General features: G+C 40.4%; 1 protein-coding gene across 1 annotated transcript in view; it reads right to left on the bottom strand.

The window, feature by feature from the left end:
• LOC126293483 (DNA replication licensing factor Mcm6) overlaps positions 1 to 15431 on the bottom strand; it is a 60554-nt gene that overhangs the window by 30931 nt on the left and 14192 nt on the right. Inside the window, exons 6-9 of the mRNA XM_049986728.1 lie at positions 12587 to 12758; positions 9546 to 9670; positions 7103 to 7336; positions 1876 to 2043 (exon numbers count right to left, since the gene is read on the bottom strand). Coding sequence (XP_049842685.1) covers positions 1876 to 2043; positions 7103 to 7336; positions 9546 to 9670; positions 12587 to 12758 — 699 coding nt within the window. The remainder of the gene's footprint in view (positions 1 to 1875; positions 2044 to 7102; positions 7337 to 9545; positions 9671 to 12586; positions 12759 to 15431) is intronic.

The following is a 15431-nucleotide window of genomic DNA, read 5'->3' as shown; positions in this document are numbered from 1 at the left end:
CAGTTCCAGAATTTCATCTCCTAATTCCACTCCATCTCTTGTGTATCTCCTCCTGCCCCTCTCTTTGTACATGTCCTTCTCCCTCCTCTCTCTTTTTCAATCTCCTCCTCCCCAACCCCCCTCCCCCTCTGTCCATCTCCTCTTTCCTTTCTATTTCCACATCATTTTGCCCCCTCTCCCCAGCTATCTCGTCCTCCCCTCTCTCTGTGCCATAAACTTTTATAGGTACATTCAGTGGCGTATGTGGATACAGTCTGCTAAATGTGTTTTGCATATAGAGTTAGTAGCAAAGAAGTAATAAATTTAAACATTAAGCGCAATGCAGCGGTTTTTCGTGCATCTCAGTGTTTACGGCTTCAAACCTCCCGAAATATGTACCGTACCTCGATGTAGTTTTGTAGCTGAATTTAGCGGCAAATGTGGATACTGTCTGCAAAATTTATTGGGAATAGGGTACCTAGCACAAAAGTAACGAAATTAATTGTCATGCATGCTGCGGCACTTTGTCAAGAATCTAACTGTTTATCATGTTGTGTCTCCTGAATTAGTATACTTTAGCCGTTTTTACCACCACAGTGATTTCAGCTTTCTACGTTCACTGAAATATTCTGTCATTAATTATAATCTCCCTTTCCCATCTTGGAAGATTCTTCTCCTTGACTATTCCTAATAAATATTTTATAAAAGCCTTCCTCTTCTTCTATCACTCAACTTTTGACCTTATCTTGAACTTTGATTTTCTGTGGTCATCATTCATATTAACACTTCTTCAAAGTTCTCATCACTGCTGCATTGAAAAGAAATAAAAATCAGAGCATAACAATTTTACACAAAATTATGAATAACTTTTTAAATCTAACACATTACAAATCCTGGTGAGCTACTTATTTACCAAGTCAATAACACTACTTAACTGTGTGTGCTGCCTCGCCCAGTTACACACAGTTAAGTAGTGTTATTGACTTGGTACGGATGTACCGTGTAATGTTCATACATTTTATGGGGACCTGCCGTTATGGGTGTTCATTTTAGAAATTGACCATGCCCATTTAGGCAAGCTGTTTTTTTATTTTGTTCTGAAGAAAGCGTGGTTATCCACGTTGAAACCTGGGTAAACACCGGGAATTTTCGCAATCGAGGCGGATTATTCATAATTTATTTAGATAATTACGATTGCTGACGCGCTGCAATGCTGAAAGTTCTTAAAAGTTTTTGGGTTTCATCAGAGTTGTCATTTTCTCTTCACTCAGCATTTTGAGAAATTCTGTAGTGTCTTTATCAGGCGTCTGGTACAGGTTTTGTTGCTCAACAACTTACCCTGACAACTAGGAATGCTGCCAAAATACTGGGAAAGCAAAAAACAACAACTCTGCTGTGAGCCCAAAAAACTTTTAAAACTTGAATTTGACTAAGAAGGCCTGATTATAAATCCAACTGTGAAGGAAAATGTAAGGCATGGCCTTAGCAAAAGCAGAGATCAAACAGGTCAATTCACTACAAACTTGGAAATCATCATCACTTAAGCGTCTGCGAACTACGTACTTACATTTTCAATCGAACTACACACATACTAACTGACCACATTATTACTGCACTCACCTCCCATGGATTTTATTGGAAAAGCATGGTGATGTTTAAGTAAACAAGTACAGTTGTGACTAAGAGAGAAGTAACACACTGTGAATGATTAAAAGAGATGTGCTCATACTATTAAATGTCCTCATGACATACCATGATAAAAATTAATGATTAGTCGACTGAAGTGCCATCACTCCCAGGCACGATAATATTGTGGTTGATTAATAATTAAAAAGCACAACACAAAACAATTCGCCGAAATTTGGTCGAAGTATGTTCCGTCATCCTAGCACTTACCTCGTTGCACTCGTCGACGAGGATGAAGAACAGATCGAAGCGAGACATGATGGGCGGGCTGAGCGAGACGTTCTGCTGCAGCGACTTGGTGCGGTCGTAGCGGCCGCCGATCGGATTTGCAGCTGCCAGGATTGAGGTGCGAGCGTTCAGGGTCGCCCGCACTCCAGCCTGCGAGTACAATATGTGCATTTTCACACCGCCACATCAGGTGGTTCCGTGTACGTCAAACAACTGAGCAATTATTTTCAAAATCTTTATTACACGTCATTACACAAATCAAATTCCACAGCTTTCACTGAGAGGGCTCTCAATGACATGAAAGGAATACCAAGACATTCTGTTTATTTAACCACAATACAGGGCAACAACTTGAGGCAAAGTGTGTAGTACTGCTCATTGACACATTTAAAGCTAAGTGCCTTGTCACTTCTAGCTGTGGCATGCTGCATATTTTATAATCACCGAATTTGGTTGGAAAAGACAAACTCCAGAAACACCTTAAATTGAACACATTCAGTTCACTGGCGGCACAATGCTGTTGCTATTCAACAAAACAATCATTTTTGAAAGCTTAAATACACCAAAACACAGAAAACAAAGGCCATTTCAGAAAATGAAACTATTGAAGTTTATGCAAAAGCAGACATTCCAGTCAAAGTTCCCAACTAGCACTTTTTTTAAAACACCCAATTTCAAAGAAGTAAGGCTTTGTTTGTCTTCACTCACGTAGCATGAAAACCTTTTTAATTTGTGTGGCAAATAATTTATATTTTATTAAATATATAGGCCTTTAAATATGTCTGCTTGTGTCTGTGTATGTGTGGATGGATATACATATATGTGTGTGTGTGTGTGTGTGTGTGTGTGTGTGTGTGTGTGTGTGTGTGTGCGTGCGTGCGTGCGTGCGTGCGTGCGTGCGTTTACACCTCTCCTTTTTTCCCCCCCTAAGGGAAGTCTTTCCGCTCCCGGGATTGGAATGGCTCCTTACCCTCTCCCTTAAAACCCACATCCTTTCGTCTTTCCCTTTCCTTCCCTTCCCTTCCCTTCCCTCTTTCCTGAAGAAGAAACCATCGGTTGCGAAAGCTAGTAATTCTGTGTGTGTGTTTTGTTCATTGTGCCTGTCTGCCGGCACTTTCCCGCTTGGTAGGTCTTGGAATCTTTGTTTTTAATATATATTTTATTAAATATATATGTGTGAATTTTGCAAAAAAGATATACAGGGTGTGAGTCAAAATTTTCAAGACTTAACTCAGCCTAGAAATTTATTGAACATTGAAGTACAGCAAACTAAAATTCTTCAAAATACGATCCTTCAGCATCAGCACAGTGCTGCCAGCGCATCTTCCACTGTTCTGATCCACCGACAAAACTTTTGGCACACACTTTTCGCATAATCAAATACTCCGTCACTATCCTCTACACCATACTCAGACTGAGTCCCAGTTCATCAGCAATTAATCTAGTACTAATACGACGGTCACTGTTTAAAAGTTCCAGCTCTCTCTCCACATTTTCATCCGTTCAGCTTGATGATGGACTCCCAGAGTGGTCGTTGTCTTCAACATTCCCGCAGCCATCTTTGAAACGTTTGTGTCACATGAAAACCATTGCATGGGACATGGCTTCTTCCTTAAAGGCCTCTTGAATCATACTGAGAGTCTCCGTGGCAGTTTGGTTCAGTCGCATCCAAAACTTAATTGCATAACATTGCTCCAAGTGCTGCTCCATTTTCGCCTCTCCCACTTTTTAACTGAGGTCAATGACACGCACCCACGCTGCAAGCAATCCGCACTCTCCAGGGTTCTGGAGGCAGCTGCTGCATCGTCAGTTCGTTCCCTGAGACCCCCCACTACTTGCCCCAACCGGCAGAACCAGTCCGCTCGCACTCTGTTACTCAGAAATGAATCAGTCTTGAAACCTCTGAATCACACCTTGTATGTTCATTTTGCAAGAAAAATATACATGCATTTTGCAAAAAAGACTTGCATTTTTTTTTAAAATATATACCGGGTGATCAAAAAGTCAGTATAAATTTGAAAACTGAATAAATCACGGAATAATATGGATAGAGAGGTACAAATTGACACACATGCTTGGAATGGCATGGGTTTTTATTAGAACAGAAATAAATAAATAAAATACAAAAGTTCAAAAAATGTCCGACAGATGGCACTTCATCTGATCAGAATAGCAATAATTAGCATAACAAAGTAAGACAAAACAATGATGATTACCTTTACAGGAAATGCTGAATATGGCCACCAACATTCCTCAACAATAGCTGTAGTCGAGGAATAATGTTGTGAACAGCACTGTAAAGCATATCTGGAGTTATGGTGAGGCATTGGCGTCGGATGTTGTCTTTCAGCATCCCTAGAGATGTTGGTCGATCACGATACACTTGCGACTTCAGGTAACCCCAAAGCCAATAATCACACGGACTGAGGTCTGGAGACTTGTCAATTTTTACCCCTCTATCTACATTATTCCGTGGTTTATTAAGTTTTCAAATTTTTACTGACTTTTTGATCACCCGGTATATGAAAATTTTGCAGAAAATATATACATGAATTTTGCAAAAACTACACAAATTTTGTGAAAAAGGTAGATGCTAATTTTGAAAAGATATGTGCAGATTTTGCATAAACGATATACACTGAAGAGCCAAAGAAACTGGTACACCTGCCTAATATTGTGTAGGGAGTGCTACATTTTCTGGTCCCTATAGGTTATGTATAACATACATATATATAATTAGGGCTCGACAGAAATTGACTCCTTTGGTTCAGATGCCCATCAAGCTTGAACTCTTACTGAAGTTGGCAAAAGACCACAAGTAAAGAGAATCATGAGCAAGGGCACTACATCAGTGGTGTGAGATGTAAGTTGAAAATTTGGGTCCAATAGAAGGCATGCTGTGGTAGTGCGTGCACTTGCGGTGACCACCGTGTGCGGATGGCTTAATGGTCAGCGCACCTGCCTAGTAGCTAGGAGACCTGGGTTTGAATCCCTGTCTGGCACAAATTTTCAACTTTTCCCATTAAAATAAATCAATTCCCACTGGCAACCAATGTCTCTAGTCCCTTGTTTCTTTATCAAACTATTTGTGTATTATCATCACATCTTAAGATTGGGAGCTAACACGTCCTCTTTTTACTGTGTTAGTTGCGATCTTAATGTAATAAATTACTTCCTGGGATTATGCACTGTTTTTGAAACTTTGTGTCAGATTAAAACTGTGTGTCATACGTCGACTCAAACCTGGAATTTCGCCTCCTACAGGCAGTGTTGCTACGACTGAGGTATCCACAAATGTAGGCGAGAGACTTTCTGTGTAGTTTGGAAGAAAGGACTCAAGGCACTGATGAAGTAAAGCTATGAGGACAGGTGGTGAGTTGTGCTTGAATGGCACAATTGGTAGAGCATTTGCTCACAAAAGGCAGAGTTCCCACATTCAGGTCCCAGTCTGGCAACCAGTTTTAATCAGCCATGAAGTTTCAAAAACAGCATACATTCTGTTACAAAATCAAACATTCATTCTGGTAACTTCATAAAAATTACACAAAAAAATGGCATCCCCTGATGAAGTGTTCTAGGGCCTCTGTAGCTGCTAACCTACAGGGTGACAATTACTGAACTATACAAAATAAAATCGCCATAACTTCTGAACGGGTTGTGTTAGGACATTTAAACTGCATGGTTGGCCGCGGGACATGATGAGAATTAGTATGCGCATGCAGGGGTTCGCCAATAAGCAAAACTGGTGCATTTGGGCGACTGAGAATCTGCATTTTGTGATCAATAACTCTCTTCACCCTCAATTGGTGACTGTGTGATGTGCGCAATGTCCAGACACGGAACAATCGGTATGATATTCCTCGCTGGCACAGTGACTGCCAAACATTACATGAGGGTTTTGGAAGATGATTTCACCCCATTATCCAAAGTGATCCTGATTTCGACAAGATATGGTTCATTCAAGATGGTGTTCGACCCCAATGAAGCAGGAGAGTGTTTGATGTCCTGGAAGAGCACTTTGGGGACCGCATTCTGGCTCTGGGGTACCAAGAGGCCGCTGGCACGGGCCTCGATTGGCCACTAATTCTCCGGATCTAAACACATGCGACTCCTTTTTGTGAGACGATATTAAAGACAAGGTGTACAGCAAAAACCCCAAAACCATTGCAGAGCTGAAAACAGCCATTCGAGAGGTCAGCGACAGCATCGATATTCTGACACTACGGTGGGTCATGCAGAATTTTGCTAATAGTCTGCACCACATCATCACCAATGATGCAGGCATATTGCACATATCATAACCTAAATCCGAATATCTGTAGTGACATTTATATGATGAATAAAGTGTGCGCAGGCTGTAGTTTGTAACTTTTTCATGTAGGCACCCTGTATATAAAACATTTTGGAGACAATCTGAGCATGCCTCTTAGGTTTCTCAGACATGATGCTGCTGTTTACTGTCTTGTGAAGTCATCAGAAGATCAAAACTAATTGCAAAATGGTTTACCCAAGATACCAGTATAGCGCAACGAAAATATGAATTCCTCTGTTTCAGTACTAAAAGGTAATTTCACTTAAACAGCAAATCATCCATATTTAAATTGTTGTTGTTCACCTAAATACTTTGAGATTATAATTATAAACAACTTAAATTGAATCACCTCATAGAAATAATGGGGAGGACAATCTACATACTGTGTTTTTTGAAAAGTGTGTAGAAGATGCAACAAGCATACTGAAAAGGATACCTATACTAAGCTCGTCCATTATCTTCTATAGCATTGGCGCATCGTATGCGATCGTTACGTGATAGGATTGATACAGCATGTTGAGAAAGTTCAAAGATGGACAGCTTATCATAAAGTACAAGAAAGTGCCACTGACACTATTTTGCTGGCTCTCCATCTACACAGGAAGAAATGTGATCATCATGATAAAATAAGGAAAACAGAGCTCATATGGAAAGATTTAAGTATTTGTTTTCCCACATGCTATTTGTGACTAAAGCGATACAGAAATAGTCTGAAGGTGATTCGATGAATTGTCTGCCAAGTACTTAATTGTGAATTGCAGAGCAATCATAAAGATGTAAATGTACCAAGGACCGTGGCAAAGTAGACTCAAGGAGTACACTATTTTCATTGTACATCATAAAATTTTTGACAGAACTGAAAACCTTCCTGTCTCAGCATCGGTCAATAACACTGACCTTCGCTATGGATATCGTCTGCTGCTCCATTGCCTCGTGGATAGCCACCTGGTCCCTCGGGTCCATCTTGTCAAACTCGTCGATGCAGCAGATGCCATTGTCGGCCAACATCAGAGCGCCTGCCTCGATGACGAAGTCGAACGATTCTTCGTCCCTGACGACAGCTGCAGTCAGACCTGCTGCCGAGGATGCCTTGCCGGAGGTGTATATAGCTCGTGGACTCACCTCCGCGATCTGATAATTTGAGATGTCAGTAATTATCTCTCATCTGCTTAAGTATTGGAGAACACAATACACACAACTTGTATACAACCCAATACAAACACATATTTCATATTCATAATATACCTTTCAATCTTTCATTGTCCTTCAGTTTTTCGGTTTGATATTTCTCAATTTTGATTGTTTTTCTGGTTCAAATGGCTCTGAGCACTATGGGACTTCACATCTGAGGTCATCAGTCCCCTAGAACTTAGAACTACTTAAATGTAACTAACCTAAGGACATCACACACATCCATGCCTGAGGCAGGATTCAAACCTGCGACCGTAGCAGTCATGCGGTTCCGAACTGAAGTGCCTAGAACCGCTCGGCCGAATGTTTTTCTGTATACCATCTATTCTTTATAATCATATTCAGCACTATGAGAAAGTAACACTGTAAATCAAAAATAAGCATGCATAATGTATTGTACTGTTATCACCACTTAATTCAAGGAATATTCATAGAAAAGATGTCAGTTTTCTAGAAGACTTCTTTCCTGGAAGGATGAGGAGTATTCCACTTCTTGTGAGTGAACATTAAATACCTGAATAACAGAGAAAAGTGTTTACTGGAGAGAAGCAAGATGCTTAACTCGCAACACGCTTAAGTCGCAACAGAGTCATGCAAGGAGGACTGCAACCATTGTGTAAACTCAGGGTACATTTTGCATCACTGCTTCACTTGGTTGCTAAAAATCAACAAATCACTAGCTGTTCAAAATTAACTTGCTGGCACATTTTGTGCATAGCCCATCATCAGAACAAGTCATATTGTCTTAATACACAGTATTGTGTCACATAATTACTCTCTCAAGACTGGTTCATTACCATCAGTTTATCACCAATGCCAAGAATGTAATTATGTAACATATTACTTTGTATTAAGGCATTTTACACTCTCATGATGTCCTGACGATGGTCTCCACACTAAACATTTCAGCAAACAATTTTTAACAGCAAGTGATTGTTGATTTTAGCAACCTAATAAGCAAGTGATTTAAGACAAGCTCAGGGTCAGGAAGCAAGAGATTAGAATGGGCAATTATGTAATTTGGTGAGAAGAAATAAATTTTGTCAAAACTTTTAGTTGTAATTACATTAGTTAAAAATCGGAAGTAGTCTGGAGAAATATCTTGTGAAATCAACTGAATTGTGGAAATCTAATAGTACTGTAACAACAAAAATGATTAATTTTTGCAAATATGATGTAACTGGTTAAATAAAAATATTTACTCACCAAGCAGCGAAATGAGAAACACATACAAAGGTATTAATGTCTGCAAGCTTTAAGAGTCAGTGGCTCCTTCTGGCAGAAGGGTTCAAGGGGAAGGACAACGGGTGAAGGAAAACGACTGGTGAGTTTTAGGAAAAAGGGTAGAGTGTGCCAAAGTCACCCAGAACCCCAGGGCAGGGGAGACTTACCGGAAGGGATGAGAAAAGAAGTTCCTTCTCATCACATGTAGAGCCATTGGCTCTGAAAGCTTATAAATATTAATACTTTTGTATATGTGTTCTCCTGTTGCTGTTTGATGAGTAGATTTTTTTATCCATCCAATTACTTTATAATTAATTGTAAGTCGTAACAAAGAAAAGTGCAAGCTGAATATCAAAGTTATATGGAAGAATGCTGCAGTGATCACATGAGTCAGTTTTGAGCAGTTGTTGATTGTTAACACTAGCTGGTTTTTGTACTGTGTTATGGATGCAGATTGAACTAGAATTTATATGTACATATGAAATGAGGACTGTAGAAAGAAGTGTTATTAGCTGTCACACCTTGAATGAATCATTGAACAGATTTGACAGTTCTGAGTCAGGTCATTTATATGGGTTAAAACCCTTTACCCATTTTGTTGCTGGCATGTGGTAATACATTTTTGTCTGACTTGGCAACAAAATCCTCTGCCAAAAATTATTATTTATGTTTTCCCGAAGTTAAAATTTGGACATGAAACCACGGATAATTATGTTAGGAATGAGAGCTCACTCACGATTATATAATTTACATATCTGGCAATAAAATTGTATTTGTATTTTTTGCAGAACTATGGTTTAAAAGGTAAACAATGGACATTACGTTAGAAAATACAAACAAATGCTAGCTTTGTAGAACTGCTCGAAAATGACACTTCAGAATTATTTACGTCTTATTACCAACATGACAAAGCCAATGCACATACCTGCTTCAGTAACTGGGATTTAGCTGTACTTGGGTCACCCACAATGCATACGTTGATGTCTCCTCTCAGAGATGTACCTTCCTCAGTCTTCTTTGGAACTCCACCAAACAACATCAAGACAATACCTGCAAGAAAGGCATCAATGTAACAGCAACAAAACAACGACAACCACCACCTCACCGCCATCACTGTCACAATGATTATCAGTGGGTAATTCTTCACTTTTAGCACTCCTGGAAGTGAGTGTCTTCCAAACGAATTAAAAAAATAAAAGTGAAACCTTCTTGGCATATTAAAACAGCATGTTGGACCCAGACTCATATTTGGCAAGCAAGTGATCTACCAACTGAGCACAATTCACTACCTGTCCTTCCAGCTTTATTTGCACCAGTACCTCATCTCCTACCTTCCAAACTTCACAGAAGCTCTTCTGTGAGTGTGCCTCAAATACTCATACACAGAGCTCACACTGTCACAGATGTGGATATTTTCCGGGGGGGGGTGATTTTCCGGGGGGGGGGGGGGGGGGGGGGGGGATGGGGGGGGGGGGCGGTATTCCACCTAGAAGATTAATAGGGCACTCTCTTACAACAAAGAATCAGGAAGTGGATGAAAAAGAGAACATTCTTGCAAAATTTTTAGCTAATCTTGCCTTTGTGAGCAACATTACGTTTAAAACATCAAGAATCCTCCATAAATTTCAGGTGAAGATGATTTGTCCACCATCTAAGATTGTACAACTTTTGGGATCAGTGAAGGACAAGTTGTCATTGTGCAAGGCCAGAATTTACCAAATAGCTTATCAACAGGGTCAGACCACACGCACTGTGAAAGAATGTTGCACTGAACATCAATGTTGCACCCTCCTTTTGCAACCATCAACTCCATTATCCTCTTTTTGCTTTTATTGATGTTCATCTTATATCCTCCTTTCAAGACACTGTCCATTCAGTTCAACTGCTCTTCCAAGTCCTTTTCTGTCTCCGACAGAATTACAATGTCATCGGTGAACGCAACATTTTTATTTCTTCTCCATGCACTTTAATACTTACTCCAAATTTTTCTTTTGTTTCCTTCACTGCTTGCTCAATACACATATTGAATAACATTGGGGACAGACTACAACCCTGTCTCACTCCCTTCCCAACCGCTGCTTCCCTTTCATGCCCCTCGACTCTTATAACTGCCATCTGGTTTCTGTACAAATTGTAAACAGCCTTTCGCTCCCTGTATTTTACCCCTGCCACCTTAAGAATTTGAAAGAGAGTATTCCAGTCAACACTGTCAAAAGCCTTCTCTAAGGCTACAAATGCTAGAAATGTAGGTTTGCCTTTCCTTAATCCATTTTCTAAGATAAGTCGTAGGGTCAGTATTGCCTCACGTGTTCCAACATTTCAGCGGAATCCAAACTGATCTTCGCCAAGGTCGGCTTCTACCAGTTTTTCAATTCGTCTGTATCGTCGGTAAAGAATTCGCATTAGTATTTTGCAACTATGACTTATTAAACTGATAGTGATTTTCACATCTGTCAACACCTGCTTTCTTTGGGATTGGAATTATTATATTCTTGAAGTCTGAGGGTATTTCGCATCATCAACGTACAAGACGGCCTCTATGCATCTACTATCTCTCGACAATGACAGTTCCCGATCACTACAGCATCATCAGCAAACAGTTGAAGACTGTTGCTCACCCTATCCATGAGCTAGTTTATGTATAGTGTGAACAGGAGCAGCCCTGTCACACCTCCCTGGGACATTACTGATGAGACCCTCGCCTCTGATGAACACTCGTGTCCAGGGAATGAAACTGAGTTGTAGTACTTAACAACTACTTGATTTCCAAAATGCATTTGACTTAGCACCACATATATTGTCGAAATTATAATCACATGGGGTATCAAGTAAAATTTTGTGATTGGACTGGAGATTTTAGGTAGGGAGGCTGCAGCATTTTATTTTCGAGAGTCACTGACAGATTAACATGTAACTTCATGCGTGCTCCTGGGAAATTATGTCGGGGCCCTTACTATTCGTGTTGCATATTAATGGTGTTGCGGACTATATTAATAGTAACCCCAGACTTTTTGAGGATGGTGCAGTTATCTGCAATGAAGCACTATCTGAAAGCAGCTGCATACATATTCAGTCAGATCTTAATAAGATTTCAAAGTGGTGCAGAGATACGCAACGTGCTTTAAATGTTCAGAAATGTAAAATTATGCATTTCACAAAACACAAAAAAACGTAGTATCCTGTGACTATATCAATGGGTGACAGGTCAAATCAACCAACTCATATAAATTCCTGTGTGTAACATTTTGTAGGGATATGAAGTGGAATGATCTCACAGGCTCAATCATGGATAAGACAGGTGGTAGACTGATTTATTGGTAGAAAACTGGGGAAGTGCTATCAGTCTACAAAACAGATTGTTTACAAATTACTCACGCAACCCATCCTAGAATATTTTTTTAAGTGTGTGGGACCTGTACTAAGCAAGACTATCAGGGGACATTGAACATGCACAGAGAAGGGCACCACAAAGGGTCACAGGTTTGTTTGGCCTGTGGGGGTGTGTCAAGAGAGGTGCCGAAGAAACTGAACTTGCAGACTCTAAGACAGACGAGAAGTATCCTGAGAAAGTCTACTTGCGAAGTTCCAAGAACTGGCTATAAATTATGAATATAGGAATACAGTACAACCTCCTATGTATCACTCAAATAGAGACAGAGAAGACAAGACAAGATTAGATTACTTACAGCACACACGGAGGCATTTGAAAGATAATTTTTACCACACTTCACACATGAATGGAATGAGAAGAACCCTAGTGACTGGTGCAGTGGGACATACCCTCTGCCATGCACCCCACAGTGGTTTGCAAAGTACAGATGAAGTGTTCGCGCCACTCACATATCTGAGAACACATTCCGTATGCTAAGACCTTTGCTGAAAACCTGCACTATTCGAGATTTTCTTTCCTGATCTCTGGAAGTAGTACCAACTACGTGCAGTGTTTCTCACTGCACCGCTACTCACCTCTTTTGACTTCGTCGTTGCCGTGTATCGTGGGGAAGAGGCTGGAAACGAGGTTCTGGTAGAGGTTTCGGTCGCGGCTCATCTCGTACACCTTGTTCCACTCGGCATCCGTCATCTGCTGCTTCATTATCTCGGCAGTCATCTCCTCCATGTGCAGTTCTGCACCCCCAAACTGAAACCAAATTTCACTACTGTACTCTGACTAGCTTACTACATGCAAATTGATGGTTCAAATAAATTGACACCTGAACATTACACTCAGGCAACACTCAACGAGGACGTCACTGTAAGAAGAAGAGTATCTGAGAAGGGGAAAAAGACAGGTGGGTGTGTTGTCAGAGATCGATGCACAATATCAGTGAGGGAACCTGAACTGAGAGGAGGTTTTAGGATAGACAGGCAGAAACTGTCGGGCGAAGAGTGTGAGAACAGTAATTTACCACAGGCAGAGGCCAGGATGACTTTGAAAGCTGAAAATGCGTTGTAAAGATAACTGCCAACTGCACAGTTCAGAAAAACTTGTGGTGGAGGTAAGCATCTAGATGGTCCGGGTTGTGGGTGATCAGACATCACTCCACCTGTGGAAGCAACCATGTCCTATATCAACTGTGCTGAAAACAATTTCACTGCTTTTTATATTGGTATGATTATGAACCAGCTGTCCACCAGGATGAACAGCAACGCCAAACTGTGGCCGAGAGCCATCTTGTGGCACAACATGCATCTGATGATAAAACGGTTGATTTCAATGGTTGCTTCACAACTCAGGCCACCTGGATCATCCCCTCCGCCACCAACTTTTTCAAACTGTGCAGATGGAAGTTATTCCTACAACACATTCTCCACTCCCAAAATAATCGCCTGCAGTGCTCTTGCTTAACATTTAAGTGTGACAATTCTTACTGCCTTCTTTTGTAGAAATAGGATGTCCGTGCAGCCTGATCAGTGATCCCACAGCTGCATTTCACAGTCAATACAGCTGTGGAATAGAGCACGGCATATACAGTAAGACACAGAAAAACAGGAACATTTCCACAGTCCAATAAAACTAGAAGTGATGAAAAAAAGAAATTGCATTCACAGTAATTCAAACCTTACAACTTTACCATTTACGAAACATTGATAGCATTTTTCACTTGTTAAAAAATTACATCCTTTAGATGGAGTACTCCTATACAAATACATTCGAGAAATCTAGTGCAGAGATTCCTCATTGACCACTGCAACATCTCAGCTGGTATACTGTGAACTGGAATCGAATTCTATGTTTTAACTCATCCACGGTTCTTGGCCGGATCATGTAGACTTTGCTCCACAAGAGAGGGGGGAATCACACGTGGATAAATCTTGTGATCTAGGGAGCCAGGGAATGTTACCGAATCGTGAAATCGCATGATTGCCAAACAATTCTCGCACGTATGCCATTGACTGCCGTGCAGTGTGTAATGTCGCTCCATGCTGTTGAAACCAAGCTTCTTGAATGTTTGGAAAGTTGTTCAATGCAAGTATAACAAAAGTTTGTAACATCTCCGCATTACAATTGGCACTGAGTTGTTGTGTACCCTGTTCATTTGCGAAAAAATATGCTCCGATAATCCTATGTCATGAAACACTACACCACACTATCATTTTACTGTGTGTAAAGGGCATTAGGATTTGTGTTGCCCAGTAACGGTAGTTCTGTTTATTCACATAACCTGCGAGATGAAAATGTGCCTCATCTGACATCCACAACTTTTTTTAGAAATTCATTGTCATTGTTTGTTTTTGTTACCATTTGTTGACAGAGTACTAATTGTAACCAGTAATCATTGTCCTTCAATTGTTGCACCATCTGTAGTTTGTACAGACGAAATTTTAAATGGAGATTAAGAACTCTGTGAGCACTCTCCCGGGACATTCCAACCACTGCTGCTTGCTTACGAATTGAATGCTGTGGGCTCCATAAGACAGACTCGTGTACAACATCGATGTTCGCTGGAGAACGCACACTTCTTGGTCGTCCTGTTGGTTTCTTCTTGCAAGCAGATTCAGTCACTTCAAAGTTAAAAGCCAACGTTTTATCATGTGTTTCGACGGAACGGCATGACGACGTCCTGAATTATAACAACATCAAAACTACCTCTGTACGTTATCAAACTATCATTGTTTTTTTTAAAAACATTTTTATGGCTAATGCACACTGTTGTCCTTTCCACTGATCCACGATTGCTGAAATGGTGGACTGTTTACTCGCTAACTGTCATGAACCAGCAGTGCTGCCACTTGTCCATGGCTGCCACTACTCATTTCAAACATTCTCATTATCCTGTCTCCCTGTAGTTACCCGGTACTGGTCTGTAATTACTTTTTCCATCAGCCTCAGAAAGTATACTACACGTGATAGTTCCTCACATACACACACACACTGTGTCTACTTCATAAGTTTGCTATAATTACAAAATCCAGCAATTTCAAAAATTCTAAAAGGTCCAGGAATGTGCTTTTGTCACAGCCACATTTCATATGATGAGTTTTCTTTCAATCATATTTGACAAAATCACTTTTGTACCCTTCCAAATGACTCACCTGATTCCCTGTGCAGTATGTTACTATCTTGGCTTAGATCATTTACAAAAATGAGAAGAAAGAGGAACTGTTACACAGCCTTGAGGCACATCATGTTCTAATTTTTGTCCTGGAGATGCCACCCCTGGGACAAAGCAGAGGCTATGAAGGTGACACATATACACGTCATATGATGCTGGATGTATAAGATGAGGAAATGAGGTGTTGGCAATAGCTGATGATTGATGATCTGTGTTGTTGGGTACCAAAATACTAACAATGGCTGAAGTAGAGAGGA

The sequence above is a fragment of the Schistocerca gregaria genome, chromosome 10, assembly GCF_023897955.1.
Source record: "Schistocerca gregaria isolate iqSchGreg1 chromosome 10, iqSchGreg1.2, whole genome shotgun sequence".
Classification (NCBI taxonomy): Eukaryota; Metazoa; Arthropoda; class Insecta; order Orthoptera; family Acrididae; genus Schistocerca; species Schistocerca gregaria.
This window is presented reverse-complemented; position numbering and strand designations above follow the sequence as displayed.